We start from the raw sequence: 25,275 nt of genomic DNA on the forward strand, positions 1-25,275 counted from the left end.
CGCGAGGAACAGGGCATTTCTGGTCTGAGAGGCCAGACTGCTACCACTGGGGGAGCTGTCCTGACTGCTCCAGAGATCCCAACTCTGAACCCAGTGTGGGCTCTGTGGACATGAGATAAATGCTCCCAAAGTCTCCTGTGAGTCACGGAGGGCCTGGCTTATGATGCATTGTGTGTGACAGTCACCTCAGTCTCATTTAATCCCAACTCTGATGCTGTGGGTGAGACCTTCATCACTTCATCTCACAGGCTCAGAGAGAGTGAGGCCCTTCCCCAAGGTCACCTAGCTGGAGACACAGCATTAGAATCCAAGCCCAGGCTTCCTGGATGCTCCTGGCTGACTAGTCTTCACAGCCTCGTGGGAAGACATCTCATGCGAGACAGGGACCCCTACCTGGCCTCCGTCACCAGCCTGTCCTGAGTTGGGACAGATTTGGCCATCAAAGAGGCCTCTAAATCAACCCACATTTCCCTGGCCTGAGGCCCAGAACAAACACACTCTCAACATGAGGGTCCTGCCAGGCTGTCCCTCCACCAGGCTCGCCCCTGCTCTGATGTGTCAGGATGTCTGTGCAGGGCTCAGCAGCGCCTGGCCACCTTTCAACTTGCTTCTTATGTGGCCCTCACCCAGCCTGCGCTGGGGGCTTGATTCCAAGTACAAGCTAAGTTTTAGGTTTAATTGTAAAAGATCTGACAAGTGATGACACCACAAAGGCTACACGGCTGTTCCCAGGTGGTGACAGAACAGGGTAGGTGGGGACTGGGGATGGAGAGTTCTCTGTGCACTGGGAAAAGGGCACCCCACAGCTAAGGGCAGGACCCTGTGCTCCATGAGACAGACTGGCAGGAGGAACAGTTCAGGGTGGGCTCAGGACACCAAGGCCACTCCTCAAAGCCTGTTTGCTTTTCCTGGGGGGCAGCTGGAGGTGAAGACAGGTCCCTAGGCCAGCCCTGCAGCTCTGCAGGTCCTGTGGTATCTCACTGAGCTAATGCTAATCCCTCCACAGAAAGATGAGCCCCTGAGGAGCAGAGGAGACAGGAGTGTAGACGGTTAAATAAAGGCTCAGAGGAAGAATACTGGCTTGAGAGAAAAGGGCAGAGAGAGCAAAAAATAAATGGCAAATTACCGGGTAGCCATCTCGTCCTGATTGCCCCTGTGGTAATTAATACGTCATTAATAATCAGACTTACGGCAGAAAACCATATGGCAACACTTAGCACTCAATCAGGGCCCAGGCTGCCCCCCCTCCCGCCCAATGTTCTCTGGTTTGCAGCAGAGGTTGCTGGTGGGTAACTGATGCCTTTGTGGGGAGACTCAGAGCTCTGACAGGTCTGGGGGGACAGAGCACCATTTCCTGCCTCATTGGGCCACCCTAGAGGGGCCACCAGGACACACATCCAGTCAGGTCCTCCCTGTGTCAGCAGCACACATGGCGAGGACCACCTGGGGACACGGGGTTCCCAAGGTCGGTGTCACAGTCACCACGGAAAGTTCTCCTGCCCCTGGATGGGGTGAACTGAGGAAGACAGCTTTGGAAGCCAGCCATGTGGTAGGGGAGGCATTTACTGCTCCTGGATGCTTCTGTCTCCACGTGCTTGAAGCTGGCATCCATCTCAGGTTGCAACTTCAGGATTCTGCATTTGTTTAATGCACTTAATAGTTTAACAGCCAAGTTCAAAAACCCTCATTCTACAGCCCCCCGCATCACGCACTTGAGCGAGGCCCCCTCCATGTGACAGCCAGGAACCACTCAATAATAAGAAACTGCTTTCGGCCCATAAATCTACATACTCCTTCTGGCTGCTGGCTCAGTGGGGCGCTAGGTGCGGAGAAGCACGGATTCCGAGGGTTGCCCGTCAGGAAATGAACCACAGCAAGTGGAAGTAAAAAATAAAACCGCTCATCCGAAAGGAATTCCTTTCGAAGGTGCATTTAGACTCAAGCCGACTCTCACTGTGCTTCCTGAATAGATTTGCCAGGATTTTCCAGGCTCTGAGGCCACCATGGCTCAAGCAAGCTCAGCACGTTTCTTGGAGACCCGACTTCTAGGCGATCCCCCCAGCCCACTCCCAGGTTCAAGGCCACCTCAGGGCGCAGGCCCCTGCCCCACCCGGTTTTCAAATCCAGCGCCCCCAGGGCCAGCTGCCCAACTCAGCAAGCCAAACCTATTTTGGCAAAGAATAGATACAGACCCCGCAATCTAGTCACTAAGCCCAACTCATTCCTGGCTAAAAGCACGTGAGACAGCAACACTGAAACGGATGCTGGGCAGCGCAGTTAGAAAATGTGCCCGTGGTGCTCGCACTAGTGCGGTGGGTGGAGCCTGGGCAGTCCAGCTGGGCCAGCTCTCTTGGGAGGAAAGTGGTCACAGAGTCTTTCAATGGGCAGGGCAAGCTGGATGAGTTCTGTGCTTGCATTCGTCTACATGTTTAAAAAGATATGGCCCCTGTTCAGAATGATTTTTTTAGGACACACCCCTCTAATTTAGTATTATTTTCATGGAAGTGCTACAGAGAGGGAACAAAATATCTTATCTTTCAGGAGCAGAGAGCATAATCCAGGGCACTTACTGGAGGACCTGCAAAACACAAGCAGAGAGGCCACAGTCAGAATCCAGGGCGAGACGGTCTCCTCCCCTGGCTGGCCCTCCCTCCAACAGCTACTGGCCTCCCCTTCCCACAAGGCTTTGACTCTGTAATGGGCCCCAAACAAGTGGCAGAGCAGAGTGAGTGCCTTGCCCTTGGTGGGGCTGCGGTGGGAGTGTGGTGGCGGCAACCCCACACCTATGGCTTACTTAACACATTCATTTCAGAAAGCTGTTGTTGATCCCTGCTGGGGACACCCATGTGGGATTTTGGCCATCCGGGTAAGGAATCGGACCTTGTTCCTGCCTGAAGGACAAGTTTCCGTGCTCACTGAGAGTTGGTTCATTTCTACTGAAGGGGAAAACTTGGGAAGAAAACATCTGGGGCAGAGGGAAGAACAAGTATAAGGGCCCTGGATGTGTGTGTGTGGCTGACAGACATACAGGCCATGCAGAAGGTCCAGCCTCAGGATCAGGGGCGCCTAGCCAGGGAGCACAGGCTACTTGAATGGGACGAGTCTAAGAGCTCAGATGCTGCAGGAAAGGCTCTGCAGCAAGCCATGGCTTGTCTCCAGAGCTGGGGACTCACGGAAAACTCTCATGACACTGACAAGTGCCCTCACCTTAAGGTGTGCAAAGCATATTGCATATCCATGACTGCATTTGACCTCAGCAGTTTGTGAGAGATATGATGAACACACCCATCTGACAGATGACACAGAAAGAAGTAACTTGTCTAAAGCCACATAATTGGTTAGATGTGGAGCTCATCCAGGCAAGTCATGAGATCCAAGGGTGAGTGTAATTTCCTTGAACGAACAGGTATTTAGGAAAACAATTATATAGGTGAAAGTGCAGGACCTGGGCAACGCTGGGTCCACTCAGGATGGGAAGGTAGGCTGAGTCCAGAGGGTGAGGGATGATTTCTGGGAGAGGAAGGATGAGCATGGCAAAGATGGGAGCATGGCATAACACACCAAGATCACTGGGCTTGGCAGGGCTGCAGTAGGAGAGGGCCTGGGGAGAAGGCAGGCCAGCTAGAGCATCGGGCCTTGTCGTGGTGCCATGCCCCGGGGTGCTGGGGGCGGGCACCGAAGGATTCTGCATGGAGGGGTGGTTAGAGGGGGCCGAATGGGCATGGGGGTGATGCAGCTGTTCCTGTGTGGGCGATGCAACCTGGACTCGTGCTGGCAGTGGAGATAGAAATGAGTCGGAAGGTGCTTGTCAGTGAAGACAGGACTTGATTTTTGACTTAACCCTTTGAGTAGTGAGTTTTTTTCATGCTCGCTGATCCCCAGGGGTGAATTTTTTTCAAAAAATGAAATTAGTTCCAGTTATGGTTTTATTAACTTAAATTCATGTTTGTTTGATAACCAATTTGTGGAAACAAGACAAACACATATTTGCCTTTTTTTAATGTTGCCTTACACAATTTTAAAATAAAAATTTTTGTTATCTCATGCAATTCTTGCATACCTTCCATCTGTAAATAAAGAAGTATTGTTATTAGCAGAATCTCAAATATGTACTTGCATATGATGATATTCTTAGGACAATTTATAGGTATTTTTATTTATTCCTTACGTTTTAAAAAATTTCAAACTGTGGTATTCCTCAAAACATGGATGCAGGCAAAGTGGTTTGTTACATTCAATGCACACCACCCTTGTGTCCCTCTGTTTACGCTCCCTTCTTGTAGTGTGCTGACATAGGAAACATTTCATTGTGGCTTATCCTTTGAGGCTGGTAGTACTCTTCAGAGATTCTTTATACTGATAATTGGGCTCACCAGCCTCAGGATAGATGGCAATACATGCTGCAATGCTTCTGAAAGGGAGGCGTGCACACACGCCTTTACTGCTCCAGCTCAAAGTTTAAAGACGTACATGTATGATCGAACTCTGGATGGTCAGGAGGCACGAGGACTTACATGAACGTCCATACTACTCAAAAGGTTAATAATGATGGAGGCAGGAGTGGCAGGGTGTATGGGGAATGGTGGAAGGAAAGTGGTGAGACAAAGATTCCTGGCTTGAAAACTAATCTAATGTATAATGTTGCTAATACCAAGGATGGTAACATGGGGGCCATGCGTCCCCTAAGTCTAGCTGAGGGGTCGGCAGGGCGTTGGCCATTTGGACATCTGTACAGCTGACTTCTCACTTCCTCACCCTGTTCCCTGTTTTACAAAGAAAGAAAAGCTGCTGGGTGGACACCGCCATCTTTCTGATGCCACATGCACAAAACTGCCTGCACCTGCACCTGTGCCCTGCCCCCTCTCTAAGTCCCTCAGGTAAGTAAGAGATGCTGACTCACCTCCACCTTCCAGGGACCCTGCTGTACCCACCATCCCTCCCTGCCTGTAAGTCAAGCCCACCTCTCAAGCAGATCATCCCCAACAGCTCTGAACTGCGCTCTAATTCCTCTGATTTTATTTTATAATTAGAAAAAAATTTCAATTACAGTTGGCATACAATATTATATTAGTTCCAGGCGTACAACAGAATGATTAGACATTTATATAACTTACAAAGTGATTACCCCTATAAGTCTAGTACCCACCTGGCACCATACACTGTTATTACAATATTATTCACTGTATCCCCATTCTATACTTTACATCCTCTTGACTATTCTGTAATTATCAATTTGTACTTTTTTTTTTTTCTTTTTAAGTGAGAAGATGGGAGATAGACTCCCACCCAACAACCCCTGTCTGGGGCTGATGTTTGAATCAACTGAGCTATCCTCAGCGCCTAAGGCCAATGCTTTAACCAACTAAGCCATTGGCTGTGAGAGGGTAAGAGAGAGAGAAGGGGTAGAAAAAGGGGGAGAGAAGCAGATGGTCACTTCTTGTGTGCCCTCCTCCTGAGTGGGGATTAAATCTGGGACATACATATGCTGGGCCGATGCACTGTACACTGAGCAAACTGGCCAGGGCTCAATTTGTACTCCTTAATCTGTTTATGTTTTTCACCCATCATTTCTCCCATTTAGCAACCATTAATTTGTGCTCTGTATCTATTTAATTGTTTTGTTTGTTTTTTAGATTTCACATATAAGTGAAATCCTATGGTATTTAGCTTTTTCTGACTTTTTTCACTTAGGATAATACTGTATTTCCCCATGTATAAGACGCACCTTTCCCCAAGAAATTAGGGCTCTAAAAACTGGGTGCATCTTATACAGTGGTTGTAGATTTTTTTACTTGCATTTCCTGCTTTTTCGTGCTTGTTTTTGCACTCATTGTTTAAGACAGTGATTTGTCATCAGACACAGATGAGGACAAGCTAAAGGATGGGACTTTATTTTTTTATTTTTTATTTTTTGTATTTTTCTGAAGCTGGAAACGGGGAGGCAGTCAGACAGACTCCCGCATGCGCCCGACCCGGATCCACCCAGCACGCCCACCAGGGGGCGATGCTCTGCCCATCCGGGGCGTTGCTCTGTTGCGACCAGAGCCACTCTAGTGCCTGAGGCAGAGGCCACGGAGCCATCCAGCGCCCGGGCCATCTTTGCTCCAGTGGAGCCTTGGCTGCGGGAGGGAAAGAGAGAGACAGAGAGGAAGGAGAGGGGGAGGGGTGGCAAAGCAGATGGGGGCTTCTCCTGTGTGCCCTGGCCGGGAATCGAACCCAGGACTTCGCACGCCAGGCCGACACTCTACCACTGAGCCAACCGGCCAGGGCCGGGACTTTTAACAGTGATGAGGAGTTGTATGAATTTTATGATGAATAAAACTTGAGTTCAATAACTTTAATACATTTTTTTTTTCAAATTTTGGGCCCCAAAATTAAGGCGCGTCTTATACATAGGAGCATCTTGTACATGGGGGAAATACGGTGCCCTCTAGGTCCATCCATATCGTCATAAATGGCAATATTTTATTCTCTCCTATGGCTGAGTAACATTTCATTGTATATATGTACCATATCTTCTTTATCTACTTATCTATCGATGGACACTTCGGTTGCTTTCATATCTTGACTATTATAAATAATGTTGCAATGAACATGGGGAGTGCATATATCTTTTCAAATTAGTGTTTTGTATTTCTCTGGATAAATACCCAGCTGGGTCATGGGCAGTTGTTTTTTTAATTTTTTGAGGAAACTCCATATTGCTTTCCACAGTGGCTGTACCAGTCTGCATTCTCACCAGCAGTGCTCGAGGGTTCTCTTTTCTCCATACCCTCTTCAGCACTTGTCATTTGTTGATTTATTGATGAGCGCCATTCTGACAGGTGTGAGGTCATATCTCATTGTGGTTTTGATTTGCATTTCTCTGATAACTAGTGGTGTTGAACATCTTTTCATCTGTCTGTCAGCCATCTATATGTCCTCTTCCACTTCCTCTGATTGAAAACCATCCTTTGCTTGCACACCTTCTTCTGTTCCTGCCTTGCCCTCTCTCCTTCTCCTGGCCACGTTGCAGGAAAGAAGTCCCTGGGAGATGCCTCACTCAGCTAGTGAGGAGGCAGTCCAAGCCCAAAGCAATGCCCTGGGACCCCAAACCCATGTCACCACTCACCATCCCCAAACAGGTGGCCAGACTGTGGCTGGGGGTGGGCCACATTTAGCCTACCCGAGCCACTCCAAAACACAGCAAGGCACTCCCTCTCTTGGCCTGACCAGCACCACATCGCCGGGGCCCCATACCTTTGTAGGGGCTCCACTGTCAGAGCCTCTGAACTGAACACCTTCTTTCGGGCACCCCAACTCCACCAGCCAGAGGGACCTTTAAAACATGCCCAGCCCTTCCCAGGCTTTGCAGTTGCACATGGGGTAACATTCGAATTCCTGCTGTCCTGGGCGGCCCACTCCTGTCAGTGCCCCTCCCGGACACCACACTCCACCTGTCTCTCCAGGTTCCCCAAGGGCTGGCTTCCCTCGGCCTCAGGACACCCTCACTTACTGCACTCCCATGGTTGGCAGGCTGTGGTTTATAATATTTAATTATTAAATATTTACTTATGTGTCATTTGTTGTCTGTCAGCCTCATCAGCAAGGCAGCTCCCCGAGAGCTGGGGCCCCATCTGCCCAGCCCCCTGCTGTTTCCTGCTGCTTTGCACAGGGCCTGGCAGGCATGTGCACTTTGTATTTATTATTTTTATTTATTTATTCATTTTAGAGGAGAGAGAGAGAGAGAGAGAGAGGAGGGGGAGGAGCAGGAAGCTTCAACTCCCATATGTGCCTTGACCGGGCAAGCCCAGGGTTTGAACCGGCAACCTCAGCATTCCAGGTCCAGGCTTTATCCACTGCGCCACCACAGGTCAGGCATGTACACTTTGTAAATGTGAGCGGAGTGGATGAGGGATGCCCAGCAGGCCAGCGCCTCTTCTAAGCCTGCTACACCTGACTTCACATCTAGGCTTCCCGGCTGCTGTAGCTGCCAGAGATGGGATGTGTGGCCTGCAGCGAGCTGAGCACCCAAGAGTGATGGAAGGCCAGAGCGTGTGGCTCAGGCTGTCCAGGCATCCCTACTTAGAAAGGCTGGCTGGGGGCCCCCATCCAACCCCGTAGTGGTCCCCCATGGCCCGGCTCACTCTGCACACAGCTTTCAAACATGTGTTCCAGGCATTGTCAGGATCTGCTGACTTTGTTGTCAGGAATGTGGGAGCAATTAAATAAGAGCCAGATGACTCAGGAAACGAATGAAATGAGTCTGAGAGAGCAGGGGGGTCAATGACTCTGTGGCCTCTTTAACTGAACTGATATGGCTAGATGGGGTTTCCCACTTGCTCCTCGATGTTCGCAGAGTGCATGAGAGGCCTGTTGACAGGTAAACAGAGGTATGTGGAGGTCCTGGGGCCCTACCATGCCCACCTGAGTTCTTAGCCCCTCCTGGAATGATCATTGATGAGTGTTTCCCAAATAGAAAAGCAAACAGGAAAGAATATTTTTTCCATAGCCTGGCAGGTGCCCAGCTGCACACTGGGAGGTAAGGGCTGGCATTAGTGCCTGAGGTTATTGGGGTCATTTTCCCTGCTCAGAGCCCATACCTGCTTCCTGTGTTGCACCTGGAGTCCTGACTCTCACTTAGCCTGCTCCGTGCTTTGCCCATCAGGTTCTGGCTCTGACCTAGCCTGCTGCCTCCCCATCAGAGGCCCTGGCTCCTGACTCTTGAAAACTCAAACCCACCTCACCATGAGGATGACCTTCAGCCATACTTCTCCAGGGGTTTCCCCAGTGGAGCCAAGTGAGCCAAGAATTTGCAAGAAGATGGAATGAAACTTGGAGGTTGGCAAATTCAGAGCCAATAATGAGTTAGTGCACCAGGCACTTAGCACAGGCCTCAGGCCCTGGCTTTAATTAGACCAATTCTACCAGAGAGTGTCCCGAGGCCTCTCTTTGCAAGTGCTTGTTTTCTCTGAGGGAAGGTCTGCTCTGGCAAAATGTGGGAGTAACTATTCCTGCCTCCCTGTTCTGCTACGAGGACTGAGCGAGATATTGTGCATGTGTTGAGTTCCCAGCACAGCGCTGGCACCGAAGAGGCGCCAAAAGACAATGTGAGCTGGAATTAGGAAATTAGCCACGTGCTGCTTAGCGATGGGGATTTGTTCTGAGAAATGTGTCGTTAAGCAGTTTCATAGTTGTGTGAACATCACAGAGTGTACTTATTTGCTCCTAGGCTACAAACTTGTACAGCATGTTACTGTACAGAATAACATGAGATTAAATCAAGCCAAGAGAAAATAATGAAATAAAATAATGCAATAATGCAATCAAGCCTGACCAGGCGGTGGCGCAGTGGATAGAGCATTGAACTGAGACACAGAGGACTGAGGTTTGAAACCCTGAGGTCTCCAGCTTGAGCGTGGGCTCACCTGCTTGAGTGTGGGATCATAAACATGACCCCATGGTCATGGGCTTGAGCCCAAGGTCTCGGGGTTGAGCAATGGGTCACTGGCTCGGCTGGAGCCCCACCGTCAAGGTACATATGAGAAAGCAATCAATGAACAACTAATGTGACGCAATGAAGACTTGATGTTTCTCATCTCTCTCCCTTCCTGTCTGTCTCTCTCTCTTGCTAAAAAAAAAAAAAATGCAATCAAGAGACCTGTAAACTCAATATACATGAGGCTGCTGCTTGTGTAACACAGCATGCTGTTTCACAGCAAACTTTTTTTGTAGGTAGGAAGAGTACACTCTAAAATAACAATAAAGGCCTTGGCCGGTTGACTCAGCAGTAGAGCGTTGACCTGGCGTGTGGATGTCCTGGGTTCAATTCCAAGTCAGGTACACAGGAGAAGAACCCATCTGCTTCTCCACCCCTCCCCCTCTCGCTTTTTTCTCTCTCTTCCCCTCCTTTAGCCATGGCTCGATTGAAGCGAGTTGGCCCCAGGTGCTGAGGATGGCTCCATGGTCTCTGCCTCAGGCACTAAGGAGAACTCGGTTGCTAAGCAACACCCCAGATGGGCAGAGCATCGCCCCCTAGTGGGCTTTCTGGGTGGATCCTAGTCGGGGCACATGCAGGAGTTTGTATCTGCCTCCTCACTTTTCACTGAATAAAAATAAAAATAAAATAAAATAACAATAAAAACAGCATAGTAAATATAAATATACATTAATGAGAAACATTACTGTTTATTATCATTTTCAGCTATTAGACTATACAAATTGTATGTAGTACACTTTTATACAATTGGCAGTGCAGTAGGTCTGTTTACACCAGCATCGCCACGAACAACTGAGTAATGTTTGTGATGATTATGACATCACTAGGCAATAGAAATTTTTCAGCTCCTATTTAATCTTATGGGACCACCATCATATATGGTTGTTGTTGATCAAAATGTAGTCATGTAGCACATGACTGTATTGCAGCATTATCTCTCTCTAACACACACACGCATGTACATGCGCGCGTGTCTGTGTGCCTTAGATCATAGGGAGAAGAGAAGTGAGTTTCTCTTGACTCATTTAAACATGAGATTCAATGACACCTCAGACAGGCCTCCAGCATTTTGACTGTGATGATGATGACATTGCAAGGTATAAATCCCTGGAGTTCAGAGTCTAGCAGGCCAACCTGGGCATGGAGGTTGGCTCTGGTACCACTGTGCAATGCAGGCAGTGGTGCTGCTTAGAAGCCTGAGTAGAAAGTAAACATATTAGATTAAAAAGATAATAATAGCTCTTTTGAGATGTAATTCACATACCATAAAATTCATTTTTGCAAAAGTGTATACTTCTTGGTATAATCACCAATTGTGTAACCATTAACATTATATAATTTTATTTATTCTTCATTTTTAAAAAAATTTATTTTAGAGAGGAGAGAGAGAGAGAGGGAGAGAGAAGGGGGGGAGGAACAGGAAGCATCAACTTCCATATGTGCCTTGACCAGGCAAGCCCAGGGTTTTGAATGGGCAACCTCAGTGTTCCAGGTCAATGCTTATACCCACTGTGCCACTACAGGCCAGGCTAGCCTTCATTTTTGAAAGATACTTTTGCTGTCCTGACCAGGCAGTGGCACAATGGATAGAGTGTCGGCCTGGAATGCTGAGGACCCAGGTTCAAAACCTGAGGTCATTAGTTTGAGTGTGGGCTCACCTGGCTTGAGCGCCGGCTCACCAGCTTGAGCATGATGTCACTGGTTTGAATGTGGGATCATAGACATGACCCCATGGTTGCCGGCTTGAACCCAAAGGTCACAGGCTTGAAGCCCAAAGTCACTGGCTTGAGCAAGAGGTCACTGGCCTGGCTGGAGCCTCCTGGTCAAGGCACATATGAGAAAGCAATCAATGAACAACTAAAGTGACTCAACTACGAGTTGTTGCTTCTCATCTCTCTTGCTCCCTGTCTGTCTGTCCCTCTCTCTCTTGCTTAAATAAATACTTAAATAAATAAGGAAGGAAGGAAGGAAGGAAGGAAGGAAGGAAGGAAGGAAGGAAGGAAGGAAGGAAGGAAGGAAGGAAGGAAGGAAGATACTTTTGCTAGACATAACATTCTTGGTTAATGTTTTTCTTTCTTTTAAACTTTTGAATAAGTGATATCACTCCACTACCTTCTGACCTCTATTGTTTCTAATGGGAAGTCAGCTGCTATTGGGGTTCTTGTGTACCAATAAATCATTTTTCTCTTGCTGCTTTCAAAATTTACCTGTTGTCTTTGACCTTCAGCATTTTTATTGCAATGTGTCTAGGTCTATATCTTTGCATTAATCTTACTTTGACTTCACTGTCTTCTTGGACATATAAATTAATGTTTTGTAAAAGATTTGGATAGGTTTCATCCATTATTTTCATCAAATATTTTTTCTGCTCCTTACTCTTTTCCTATCCTTCTGGTCCCCCCCATTGTATGTATCTTGATGCACTTAAAAGTGTCTTACATTTCTCTAAGGTTCTGTTTATTTTTCTTCATTACATATTATTTCTGTTTTTCAAATTCCATAATTTCTACCAATCTATCAAGTTCATAATTCTTTCTTCTACCAGTTCATATCTACTGTTGAACCCCACTATGAAAATTTTAATTTTGGTAAAGTCCAATTTATCATTTTTTTTTTCAGTTGTGCTTTTGGTGTCATGTATGAGAAACAATTGATTAGCCCAAGGTCATAAAGATTTATGCCTCTGTTTTCTTTTTCTTTTCTTTTTTTGTGAGAGGAGGGGAGGCAGAGACAGACTCTCACATGCACCCAGACCAGGATCCACCCGGCAAGCTCACTAGGGGGCAATGCTTTACCCATCTGGGGCCCTTATTCTTATAACTGGAGCCTTTTTTTTTTTTTTTAGCACCTGAGGTGGAGGCCATGGAGCCATCCTCAGCACCTGGGCCCAACTTGCTCTAATTGAGCCTTGGCTGCAGGAGGGGAGGACAGAGAAAGAGGGAGAAAGAGAGAGAGAGAGAGAGAAAGAGAGAGAGAGAGAGAGAGAGAGAGAGAGAGAGAGGGAGGAGCGAGAGAGGGCGGAGTGGAGAAACAGTTGGGCGCTTCTCCTGTGTGCCCTAACTGGGAATCAAACCTGGGACATCCACATACTGGGCCGATGCTCTACCACTGAGCCAACTGGCTAGGGCTGCCTATGCTTTCTTAAAAGGATTTTTATAGTTTTACCTCTTACATTTAGTTCTGTGCTATATTTTGAGTTAATTTTTGTGTATAGTGTGAAGGAATCAAACTTCTTTCTTTTGCATTTAGTTGTCTTAGCATCATTGACTTGTCTTGCAATTCTTGTCAAAAATAAATCAACAATAAATGTAGGAATTTATTTATAGAATCTCATTTCTCTTCTGTTGATTTATATATCTATCCCATACTAGTATCACACTGTCTTGTTTACTATAGCTTTGTATTAAGTTTTAAAATTGAGAAGTGTGGGGCCTTTCCCTTTGTTATACTTTTACAAGAAGTTTTGGATATCTTGGATTCTTTGCATTTTCATATGAATTTTAGGATTAGTTTGTCAATTTCTAAAAAAAAAAATCCACTCAGGGTCATGAACACACAATGCAATATGTAGAATTGTGCACCTGAAACCCGTGTAATTTTTTAAACCAGTATCACTCCAATAAATTCAATAAAAAAATTTAAAAATCCAGTGAGGATTTTGGTAGGAATTGCATCAAATCTATAGATCAATTTGTGGAGTATTGCCATATCAACATTGTATTATTTTCCAGTCCATGAATATGGATTGCCTTTTCATTTATTTAGGTCTTTAATTTATTTCAACAATATTTTATAGTTTTCAGCGCATAAATCTTATACTTCTTTTTGTCAAATTTCTTTTATATTTATATATATTTTATTAGGTAAGAGGTATAAAGAGATGACTTGAAAATTTCAGTTCTAATTTCTTCATTTTACAGGGAAATTTATGTGCTATGGAGTATTTTTAAAAATTAATTTTGAATATTTATTTAATATTTTTGAAAGATGACTGGAAATCCTTATGAATATCAAAAAAAAAAGAAAAAAGAAAAAAACCAATTATGTGATGCTTTATAATTTATCCTAAAGTTTTTCTTCTTCTTTTCCAATTCAGAGGAGGGGAGATAGAGCAACAGACTCCCACATGTGCCTCAACCAGGATCCACTCCCCATCTGGGGCCAATGCTCTGTCCATGGAGGGCCAGTGCTCTGCCCATCTGGGGCTATGCTCACAATCAACCTATTTTTAGCACCTGAGGTGGAGGCTCCACAGAGCCATCCTCAGTGCCCAGGGCCGATGCGCTTGCACCAATTGAGCCATGGCTGTGGGAGGAGATGAGGAAAAGAAAGCGAGAGAAGGGAGAAGGGGAAGGATGGAGAAGAAGATGGTCACTTCTCCTGTGTACCCTGACCAGAAATTAAACTCAGGACATCACATGCTTAGCTCTACCACTGAGCCAACTGGCCAGGGTCTATCCTAAATTCCTTTTAATGTTTAGATCCCTCAAATAGATTGCTGAAGACAGTGAATGGTCTTTTTATTTTTATTTATTTATTTTGCTATTTCATATTTTCAGTACAATGTTCTGCTCATAGGAGGTTCTTGATAAACTGAATGCTTTGAATTATTTAAAGGCATCTTCTGGTTTTAAACATTTATGGCCCAATTTTTTTTCTATCAAATTCAGAAACTGTGTATATGTCCTGGGCAGTGGAGGGGACCATGCCTCAGACTTGGAACAATATAAAAAACGTACTCTGTTTTTAACGTCCAAACAGCAGTCCATAATTTGAAATCCTCTTTTTGCATATCCTTATCTTCTTAAAATATTTAGTTGAATATATTATGATGGGAGGTTTCTTCTAGGGTTACACTGTTTCCTAGACTAGAAATAATACTGAATGAAGCACCTCTCTATGTTTTTCCTTTTGAATCCATATCAAAAGGTTTCAGCTGAAAATTCCAGGTGCATGTTTAAAATGAAGTATTGGAATCATCAGAGTATTTGGGTTGGGCTAATGGAATTTGTGGCTTCTTCTAGAGCGGTGTTTCCCAAAGGGGGGCAATTCGATAGTTAAGGAGGGCAATTTGAAAATGGACTCGACATGACTTTAACTCTTTCGCCCCGGGCCATTTAAATGCAATGCTAGATATCGGTGCCAAATTTAACAAAAAATGCAATTCTTAAATAATTGCGGTAAATAATTATTAAGTATAATTTCGTTTGATGAGACCAAAATATCAACTGGGTGATTGGCGTCGTCAAGTAAACTTCGTCCTGGGTTCACCGCAGAGCGTGCCTTCTGCCGCGGGGAACCCCGGACGTTTTAAAAACTCGCTAAACAATGCAGTTATTCTCACCTAATTGGCTCATCGCAACTTCTGTAGTGTTTCACATCATTCAGTTGGTGTTAATTTGAAATAAGTGTCAGTCAAAACTGTTGTAAAAGCTCGTTGATTTAATAAATATACATATATATTGTATAGATATAATTGGTAAGTATTTGATTTTATTTTTATCAATATTAAACTCTTTATTAAGTACTTCTTGCATCGGGGCTAGAAAGCACTAATATTTTATAAATATTATTGGGGCTATAATAGTGCATGCACGACAATTTTAATTTTAGAAGCATAACTTTCCAGAAAATTTTGTCAAGTGGAAAAAATATAGATACCTTTTGATTTGCAGTGGTAGTGTAGTAAATGTGTTATATACATTTAAATAAATATGAATTTTTAGTATACATTTACTCTATGTCACATTGAATATATTTTAACACATATTTTAATATTAGTTTCTAATTGATCTTATTTTTATTTCTTATAGCCCATAGTAAAATGAGTGGTGCAAGCAAGAAAAAACCTCGTCAATATTCGGAGAAATATTTAAAATTTGGGTTCATACCCGCTGTTCACGATGAGCGGATTCCTTTTTGTCTTTTATGCCAGCAATGCTTGACCAACGAATCAATGAAACGAGGTCATCTTGAGGCGCATTTGAAGGCAAAACATAGTGCTCATATTAATTCAGATTTGAATTACTTTAAAACTTTAAAGAAAAATTTTGAAAAAAGAACAACATTAAAGTCTCTATTTACTGCTCATACTTCAACTAATAATCGTGTTCTTGAGGCTAGTTATCAAATTTCTTTATTCATCGCTAAAAAAACTGGAGAAAATCACACTATAGGAGAGAATTTAATAAAACCGTCAATATCAGCATTTCTTAAAATGGTTCTTGAAAAAGATGACAAAGATGTAAAAGCTATGCCACTCAGTGACAATACTGTTAGCAGAAGAATAGACAAAATGAGTGAGGATATTGAAAAACAACTTATTGAAAAGCTGAAAACAAGAAAATTCTCCTTGCAAATGGATGAATCAACTTTGAGAAACAGTGAGGCAGTATTGATAACTTACGTAAGATATATTGATAAAGGACATTTTGCTGAAGAAATGTTGTTCTGTAAAAGATTAGAAAGCACCACTACCTCCAAAGATATATATATAATAAGCTAAAAAACTACTTAGATGTCAATGATATACCAATGAAAAATATAACATCTTGTGCTGCAGATGGTGCTCCCAATATAATGGGCAAGAAAAATGGCTGCTTAAAATTGATGAAAGATGCGAATCCAGAAATGATTCTTGTGCATTGTGTTATTCATAGGGAAAACTTGGTAGCTAAAAACATCTCGCCTGTTCTGAAGTATTACATACAGTAATAAAGTGTGTTAATGCTATTAAAGCTAGTGCCAAATGTGAGCGTCTTTTCAAGCTATTTTGTGAAGAACAAAATGAAGACCATGTGAGACTTTTACTTCATACTGAAGTCAGATGGCTATCTAAAGGAAACTGTTTGAAAAGATTTATGGAACTGTTTGATACTCTTAGTGATTTTTTAAGCGATAAACCTGAAATGAAGTATCTGTTAACAATAGATGGTAAAGCATTTGTGAGTTATTTAGCCGATATCTTTGAAAAACTAAATATAGGCCCTGGCCGGTTGGCTCAGTGGTAGAGCGTCGGCCTGGCATGCGGGGGACCCGGGTTCGATTCCCGGCCAGGGCACATAGGAGAAGCGCCCATTTGCTTCTCCACCCCCCCTTCCTCTCTGTCTCTCCCCCTCTCGCAGCCAAGGCTCCATTGGAGCAAAGATGGCCCCGGCGCTGGGGATGGCTCCTTGGCCTCTGCCCCAGGTGCTAGAGTGGCTCTGGTCGCAGTAGAGCGATGCTCCGGAGGGGCAGAGCATCGCCCCCCTGGTGGGCAGAGTGTGGCCCCTGGTGGGCGTGCCAGATGGATCCCGGTCGGGCGCATGCGGGAGTCTGTCTGACTGTCTCTCCTCGTTTCCAGCTTCAGAAAAATACAAAAAAATAATAATAATAATAAAAAAAAGAAAAACTAAATATATTAAATAAGCAACTTCAAGGAACAAATAAAACTCTTGTCGATGCAAAAGCAAAGATATTTGGTTTCATTACCAATATTGAGTTATGTCCGAAACATATTAACAACAAAAACTTTAAACAGTTTCATTGGCTCCAGAAATGTGAAGTAACTGATACCGCTTTACTTGTTATTGTCAATCATTTGAATACTCTATCGGCTGATTTAAAAGAAAGATTTTCTGATTTAAAACAAATTGATTTCCCAACATGGATGATGCAGCCAATGTTAGTGGATTTGTCTGATATATCAAATATGCAGTATCAAGAAGAACTCACAGAATTGCAAAATGATGAGTCAGTTAAAGCTTTATTTAATATCAAAGGAGCGATGGCATGGCTTTGTGAGGAAACAGAAATCAAATACCCAAATTCAACCAAATGTGCAAGAAAACGATTGCTACCGTTTCCATCTTCATTTTTAGCTGAATGTGGATTTAGTGCTGTAAATGATTTACTGGTAAAAAAAAGAAATTGGCTGGATATAACACAACGTGGAGACTTGAGACTAAAGCTAACCAAATTGGAACCTAATATAAAATCTCTGTGCAGCAAGCATCAAGCGCAAGGATCACACTAAATTAAAATAATAAATTAATATAGAAAAATCTGTATTAAAATTATTTGGAATTTAAATTTGTTTTTCATTATATGTTTTGAAATTTTACTTACTGTGTTTTGTTAACAATTTCATAGTGATTTCTTCCTAGAACCTATCATTTATGTTTATTAAGTGAACAAATCAATTTTTTAATGTTAAAAATTATGTATGTTACATAGGGGGGGACATAATAATTTTAGAAAGGTTAAGGTGGGGCATGGCACAAAAAAGGTTGGGAAACACTGTTCTAGAGTGAGGGTGTGTCACCGGGTAGACCCTTCAAGCCTGAGAGTCATGGCAGTTACATGGAGAGATTTCTCCTAGCCCCAAATTGCCTGCACCGTTTCTATGGTTCCTTTGAACTACGGTGCATCTTGGGATGCAACAGCAAACAGAAGCTCTAGGAGAAAACCTGAGATGTTAACATGAGTTCAATTGCTTGGGTCCTAATTTAGTTGGTCAGAGAGGTTTCTCTTGTAGCAACAGAACAATTACAAACAGAGGAACCAATTGCTCAGACAACACAGATCTTGTCAAATTGTAAAAGATTTGATTAGTGAAGAGTGCGATTTCATTCCTAATTATCACAGTTCCTTATCGCTCTTCCTTATCAATCTTTTTCCCCCTATAAAGCCTTTTTTAAAATTTTTTTAATTTTTTTTTATTTTTCTGAAGCTGGAAACGGGGAGAGACAGTCAGACAGACTCCCGCATGCGCCCAACCGGGATCCACCCGGCACGCCCACCAGGGGCGAAGCTCTGCCCACCAGGGGGGTGATGCTCTGCCCCTCCGGGGCATCGCTCTGCCGCGACCAGAGCCACTCTAGCGCCTGGGGCAGAGGCCAAGGAGCCATCCCCAGCGCCTGGGTCATCTTTGCTCCAATGGAGTCTTGGCTGCGGGAGGGGAAGAGAGAGACAGAGAGGAAGGAGGGGGGGGTGTGTGGAGAAGCAAGTGGGCGCTTCTCCTATGTGCCCTGGCTGGGAATCGAACCCGGGTCCCTCGCACGCCAGGCTGACGCTCTACCGCTGAGCTAACCGGCCAGGGCCTAAAACCCTTTTTTGAAAGTGTTATGCTTTCAAGTGTGAAATTCTTCTGGGAAAAATTTAAAAGATAAGATTTGAAGTTGTTGGTTATTTTCTACCCTTAATAGCTAATACAGAAGGTGATTTGTGAGGTCTGGCAGAAATAGTTACCTGAAGGAAGGAACGTTATCTCACCAGTAGTCACCAAAAGACAGAGATTGCTTAATTTTCTTAAACTGGGTTTCCATCCCAAATTGGGGAAGTTTCCCAAGTAATATAACTTCTTTTATATATAACTTTTCTGGTTATTTTTGAGATGCCTATTTGCATATGCTCTCTGAAGTAATGTGCTTATCACCCTCTCATGGGTTAGTTATTCATTCATTTGATGAATATTTTTAAAACACCAATTTTATGCAAAGCATATTGATAAAATTATATATATATAAATCAGAGAATAAGTGATATATGTGCAAAAGTTAATTTTTACATGTTTAAGTATTATGCAAAACTGTAATTTATTTCTTTAAATTAAAAAAAAGTTTATTGATTTGAAAGAGAGAAGAAAGGAGAAAGATCTCTTCCTGTATGTGCTCTGACTGGGTTTCAACCAGCAACTTCTGTGCTTCGAGACAATGCTCTAACCAACCAAGCTATCTGGCAGGGCCTAGAATGTAATTTATTTCTAAGTATTTTATTGTTTTTCATAATTTTGCAAATATAAATGTTTTCTTAATTTCATTTTAAAATTCTTCATTGCTAGTGTTGAAGCATAAAACTGACTTTTGTATAATGATCATGTATTACACAATCTTGCCAAACACATTTGTTACTTCTAATAAACTTTTTGTGGATTCTTTAGAATTGTCTATATACAAGACCATGTCATTAGTAAATAAAGGTAGTTGTATGTCTTCTTTTCCCATCTAACTGTAATTTCCATCTTCCTTCCTTCCCTCTCTCCCTCCCTCCCTCCCTCCCTCCCTCCCTCCCTCCCTCCCTCCCTCCCTCCCTCCCTCCCTTCCTTCCTTCCTTCCTTCCTTCCTTCCTTCCTTCCTTCCTTCCTTCCTTCCTTTCCCTTCCTTTCTCTCCCTCCCTCCCTCCCACCTTTCTTCCTTCCTTTCTAGATTTTTTCTTTTTGCCTAATTGCCCTGTACAGAACCTTCAACACAATGTTGCATAGAAGTAGCCAGAGTGGACGTCCTTGTTTTGTTATTGATATTAGGGAAAAAGTATTCAATATTTCACCATTAAGTATGATGTTAGTTATGAGTTTTTCGTAAATGCTCTTTACTGAGTTGCAGAAGTATCCTCTTATTCTTTTTCTTTTGAGAGAGAGAGGTAAGAAGAAAGAGAGGCCTGACCTATGGTGGCGCAGTGGATAAAGCTTTGACCTGGAATGCTGAGGTTGTTGGTTCGAAACCCTGCACATGTCTGGTCATGGTACATATGGGAGTTGATGCCACCTGCTCCTCCCCCACTTACTCTCTCTCTCTCTCTCTCTCCTCTCTAAAATGAATAAATAAAAAAAAAACAAAAAAAGATTTAATGAAGCACTCTTTTAAAAAAAGAAGAGAGATATGAGAAACATTAACTTGTAGTTGTGTCACTTTAGTTGTTCATTGATTGCTTCTCATACATGTGGGGGGCTCAAGCCAAGCCACCTCACACCCCTTGCTCAAGCCAGCAACCTCACACTCAAGCTGGTGAGCCTGAGCTCAAGCTGGTGATCTCGGGGTTCTGAACCTGGGACCTCAGCATCCCAGGTCCACTGCACCACTATCGGTCAGGCAGTTTTCTTCTATTCTTAATTAGTTGAGTGTTTTTTTTAATTATGAAAGATTGTGTATTTTGTCAAATGCACTTTCTTTTATTTATTGGGATGATCATGTGGTTTTGCCTTTTATTTGATAATACGGTGTATTACCTTGACTGATTTTGGATGTTTAACCAATCTTGAATTTCTGGAATAAATCCCACTTGCTCATGGTATATAACAGGGGTAGTCAAACTTTTTATACCTACCGCTCACTTTTGTATCTCTGTTAGTAGTAAAATTCTCTAACCACCCACTGGTTCCACAGTAATGGTGATTTATAAAGTAGGGAAGTAACTTTACTTTATAAAATTTATAAAGCAGAGTTACAGCAAGTTAAAGCATATAATAATACTTACTTACCAAGTACTTTATGTCAGATTTTCGCTAAGTTTGGCAGAATAAATCTTTATAAAACAACTTACTATAGTTAAATCTATCTTTTTATTTATAGTTTGGTTGCTCTGCTACTGCCCACCATGAAAGCTGGAGTGCCCATTAGGGGACCAGGTTGACTACCACTGGTTTATAACTTTGATTTTGATTAATTGCTGAATTCATTTGTTAGTATTGTGTTGAGGATTTTTGTGTCTATATTCATAAGAGATATTGGTTTGTAGTTTCCTTGATGTGTCATGTCTTTGTCTGGTTTTGGTTTAGGATAAATTTGGCCTTAAAGAATGAGTTGGGATGTGTTGCCTTTCCTAATATATATATTATATAAATATGGTACATATGTGAGTTGATGCATATGGGACCTTGATGGTACACATATATTTGGAAAAATTTGTGAAGAATTGATATTTATCTTTCTTTAAAAGATTTTTAGAATTAATTCTGGGCTTTTATTTGTGGAAAGTTTTTTGATTACTGATTTTCTTTATATGTGTTATTGGTCTATTCATATTTTCTATTTCTTCTTAAGTCAGTTTAGGCAGTTTGTGTCTTTCTGGAAATTCGTCCATTTGTTGGCATACAGCTATTCATAGTATTTCTTTATAATTCTCTTCTATTTTGTAAGATTGCTAGTGATAGCCCTTCTTTTACTCTTAATTTTAGTAAGTTAAGTGCCCACACTTTCTTTCTTGATCCTTTCTAGGTAAAAGTTTGTCAATTTTGTTGATCTTTTCTCAGCATTACAGGTCACTGATTTATCCACTGCACCATCACAGGTCAGGCCGGTTGATCTTCTCAAAGAATCACTTTGGTTTTGTTGATTTTTTCTGTTGTTTTCTATTTTCTATTTCATTTCTTCCCACTCTAATTTTATGATTTTTTTCCTTCTGCTTGCTTTGGTGTAAGTTTGCTCTTCTTTTTTTGTCTGTTGTGTTTATTGTGGGCAACAGTCTATGACTGGCCCTACTGACCAAGAAAAGAGGCCATGGGGTCATCGGGCCTCTGATGCTTCATCCTGTAAGCCTCCATTTCCTCCTCGGTGGGTTTCTGCATTTCATAGATGCAGTTGTAAGGCCGCTTCCTCTCATCGACCTGCATGAGCTCCTGGATGTGAAGAAGGCGCCTTTTTCAGTTTCTCGTGTTTCTTCTCTTCACCATCGCTATCTGAGCTGCTCTTTTGATGCTTCTTCTTTTTCTTCTTCTCCCCTTTTAGTTTTTCCTGATGCATCTCGATGAGGGTTTGAGGTTTCTTCATGGCTTCTTCTCTGGTTGTATCATTAACTATACATTCCTCTGAATTAGCACTCTCCTTCCCAGCTTCTCCAGTACAATAGGAATACTTGAAGAAAGAGTGACAGCATTTGTATCCCCATCGGCCTTCCTTCCAGTAAGATCCCCCAGATATGCGTATGATTGTGGATCTTCACGTCCTCCTCATACTTAGAGCAGGCGACAGCCCACTCCTGCCCTTTTTTTTTATTTATTTTTATTTATTTATTTATTTATTTATTTATTTATTTATTTATTTTTTTTTTTCATTTTTCTGAAGCTGGAAACAGGGAGAGACAGTCAGACAGACTCCCGCATGCCCCCGACCGGGATCCACCCGGCACGCCCACCATGGGGCGACACTCTGCCCACCAGGGGGCGATGCTCTGCCCATCCTGGGCGTCGCCATGTTGCGACCAGAGCCACTCTAGCGCCTGGGGCAGAGGCCACAGAGCCATCCCCAGCGCCCGGGCCATCTTTGCTCCAATGGAGCCTTGGCTGCGGGAGGGGAAGAGAGAGACAGAGAGGAAAGCGCGGCAGAGGGGTGGAGAAGCAAATGGGCGCTTCTCCTGTGTGCCCTGGCCGGGAATCGAACCCGGGTCCTCCGCACGCTAGGCCGACGCTCTACCGCTGAGCCAACCGGCCAGGGCCCACTCCTGCCCTTTGATGACTGTCCCATGTCTTGAATACTCCACATAGTCTTCCGTCTGAGCTAGAAGCAATTCAGCTGGAGGGGCATCCAAATGTTCTTGGCCACCATACTTTTCCAGGATGCTTTCTTTCTGCTGTTTTTTGAAGTCTTCTTTTTTTACTTTGAAGGACTTATACAACAGCTCTAGTTTGGTAGCATCGGTCTGCAGATGCACTTCAGATCCCTTGTCATAGGCTTCCCACGCAAACAACTGTGTCTGAGCCATTGAAATGGTATCTCCCATTATCTAACAAAGTTATCTCCTGCGTAGTTCACTTCATCAGGATTCTTTCCTGCATTGGCATAGGGATTCTCTCTCATCGCTCTTGTTTTGGGATCGTAGTAAGCAGAATTTGGATCTAAATTCCACAAATATTTTGCAATATCTTCTAGAATCCTGAGATTCTGAACAGTAATTCGTCTTTTAGAGTCAAAGTTCTGTCCAGGCATGTCAGCATCATTGGCATATTTATCTTCATCCTCATCTTCACTATTATGATCTTTTTCTATCTGAGAATTTGGTTCCTCTTCTCCCCACTGATGTTTTGGAGAATTAGCCTGTTCCACTAATTTTCCTGAGGCTAATTCTTCTTGGAGTTTCTGGGCTTTCAGTGTTAGTTTTGCCAGATCGACTTTGGCATATTCTTCTACAATTTTCATGTGTTCTTCTGGATTGTAGCCATTCCACCGATCCCTCTTCCCGTCATAGTCAAACATCAGCTGAGGTTGGACATGTTCTTCAGGAGCTATGTTAGTTCTGGTAAATTTTGCTCCAACTCGCCTACATCTCTCAAAGCAGTGTTTCTTTTTGTGTGTCATGGCCCCATAATTTTCACATGCTCCTTTGCGGTACTTAGTAGTTACAGAATTCTCTTTTACACCCCTGTTGTACCATTCTCCAGATGAGCTGTACCATTTTTGTTTTTCTGGTTGTGGTCTCTGGTGCTTTAAAGTGGGCCTTTTTGAAGGATCGATATACCATGGCACTGAAGAAATATACTGAGGAATATGAGGGTTGATGTCTTTTCCTTCTTCATCAACTTCAGCAGGAGCATTACCCAGTTTTCACTGTTCTTCTAGCTCCTTCTTCTTTCGCCAGTCCTCTCTGGTCATCTTCTTCGGTTCCTCCAAACTTATTTCTTTGGCACCCGACACGGGGGGGGGGGGCAGTATTGCCCATATCTATAGCTGCGGCCGATATTGTATAGGGCTGCCTCTCAGTCTTGTCTCCGAGGGCCACAAAACCACTGGAGAGAAACAAAACCAATCCGTCCACTTTTATTTTCTGTTTTAGCGTTCCTGGCAGCCACCGTGGGACACATGCGCACTAACAACTCTTTGGGTCTCATGAGATCTTGCGAGTTTTGCCAGTCTTCCGACTCCCTGGAATAGTCTGGCCCTGTTGTGATAGTTTTTTCGAAACCATAATTTGTTCATATCGTGTCCCACTACCAAGCTTAAAACACTCCCATGAAATGCCGTGCAAGAGAAATATAACGCCACACTATCATTTCACAGTAAGAAAAAAACAACCCTATTTTAAAAATATCATATGGATATTACACTTCTTTCAGACTAGCCACATTTCAAGTGCTTAAGAGCCATAAGTGTGTAACAGCTATCATACTGGGCAGTGCAGCTCCAGTGACAGGTTTTTTACTTTCAAAACCCCTGAAGAGATAAAAAATAAGGAACAGAGGGAAGACAAGATGGCGCTGGAGTAGGCAGACGTACCAACCTCCACCTCTCAGAACCAAAGTGGACCACAAACCAATCTTAAGAACCATCATCTGGAAAAACCAACTTTGGACTAAACCAAGAGGACTCCTCAACCAAGGAACACCGAAGAAGGCACACCAAGACTGGTAGGAAAAGCGGAAACGCGGAGAGGGCTGGCCAGCCTCCTGGAACGAAGGGCAGCCGGGAGAGACTCATGTGGCGAAGCGAGTCTAGCAGAGAGGGGAGGGTCTCGAGCCCCAGGAACAAAGCCCCAGCCTGCAGCCCCAGAGCCTAGAAGAGGCCCATGGACAGCATTTAGCTGGAAATAAGACAGGATACTGTTTGTGAGGAGACATTTCTCAGACCCAGGATTCTTCCCAAAGGGACCGCGCAGAAAACCTCTCTCATAACCACTCACCCGGGGCTCCAGGGAGAGAGGAGAGGTCCGGAGCAGCAGGAAGAGAGTGCAATATAGGAGGCACAGGGAGAAACACTTTGAGAGACAGCCACCCCAACCCCTGGGATGAGTTGCTCCCCAAATCTGAAGTCTGCTCTTCTTTTTTAATATAAGTATTTACAGCTATACATTTCCCTCTATGTTATGTTTTCATTTTCATTCATATCAAAGTGTTTTTTGATTTTCCTTGTGGTTTATTCTATGAGTAACTGGTTATTTTATTTATTTATTTTTAAATGTTTATTTTATTGATCTTAGAGAGAGAGGAGGAGGAGGGGAGAGAGAAAGAGAGAGAGGCAGAAACATCAATCCGTTCCCATATGTGCCCTGACCAGAGATTGAACTGGCAATCTTTGTGCTTCAGGACGATGCTCCAACCAACTGAGCTATCC

The 25,275-nt window shown here is 43.5% G+C and overlaps 1 protein-coding gene across 1 annotated transcript in view; it reads right to left on the minus strand.

The window, feature by feature from the left end:
- The window catches only part of COL23A1 (collagen type XXIII alpha 1 chain), a 432,478-nt gene that overhangs the window by 38,559 nt on the left and 368,644 nt on the right, over nt 1-25,275 (minus strand). Inside the window, exon 5 of the mRNA XM_066341986.1 lies at nt 1,127-1,153. Coding sequence (XP_066198083.1) covers nt 1,127-1,153 — 27 coding nt within the window. The remainder of the gene's footprint in view (nt 1-1,126; nt 1,154-25,275) is intronic.

Source organism: Saccopteryx leptura, chromosome 6 (assembly GCF_036850995.1).
Source record: "Saccopteryx leptura isolate mSacLep1 chromosome 6, mSacLep1_pri_phased_curated, whole genome shotgun sequence".
NCBI lineage: Eukaryota > Metazoa > Chordata > Mammalia > Chiroptera > Emballonuridae > Saccopteryx > Saccopteryx leptura.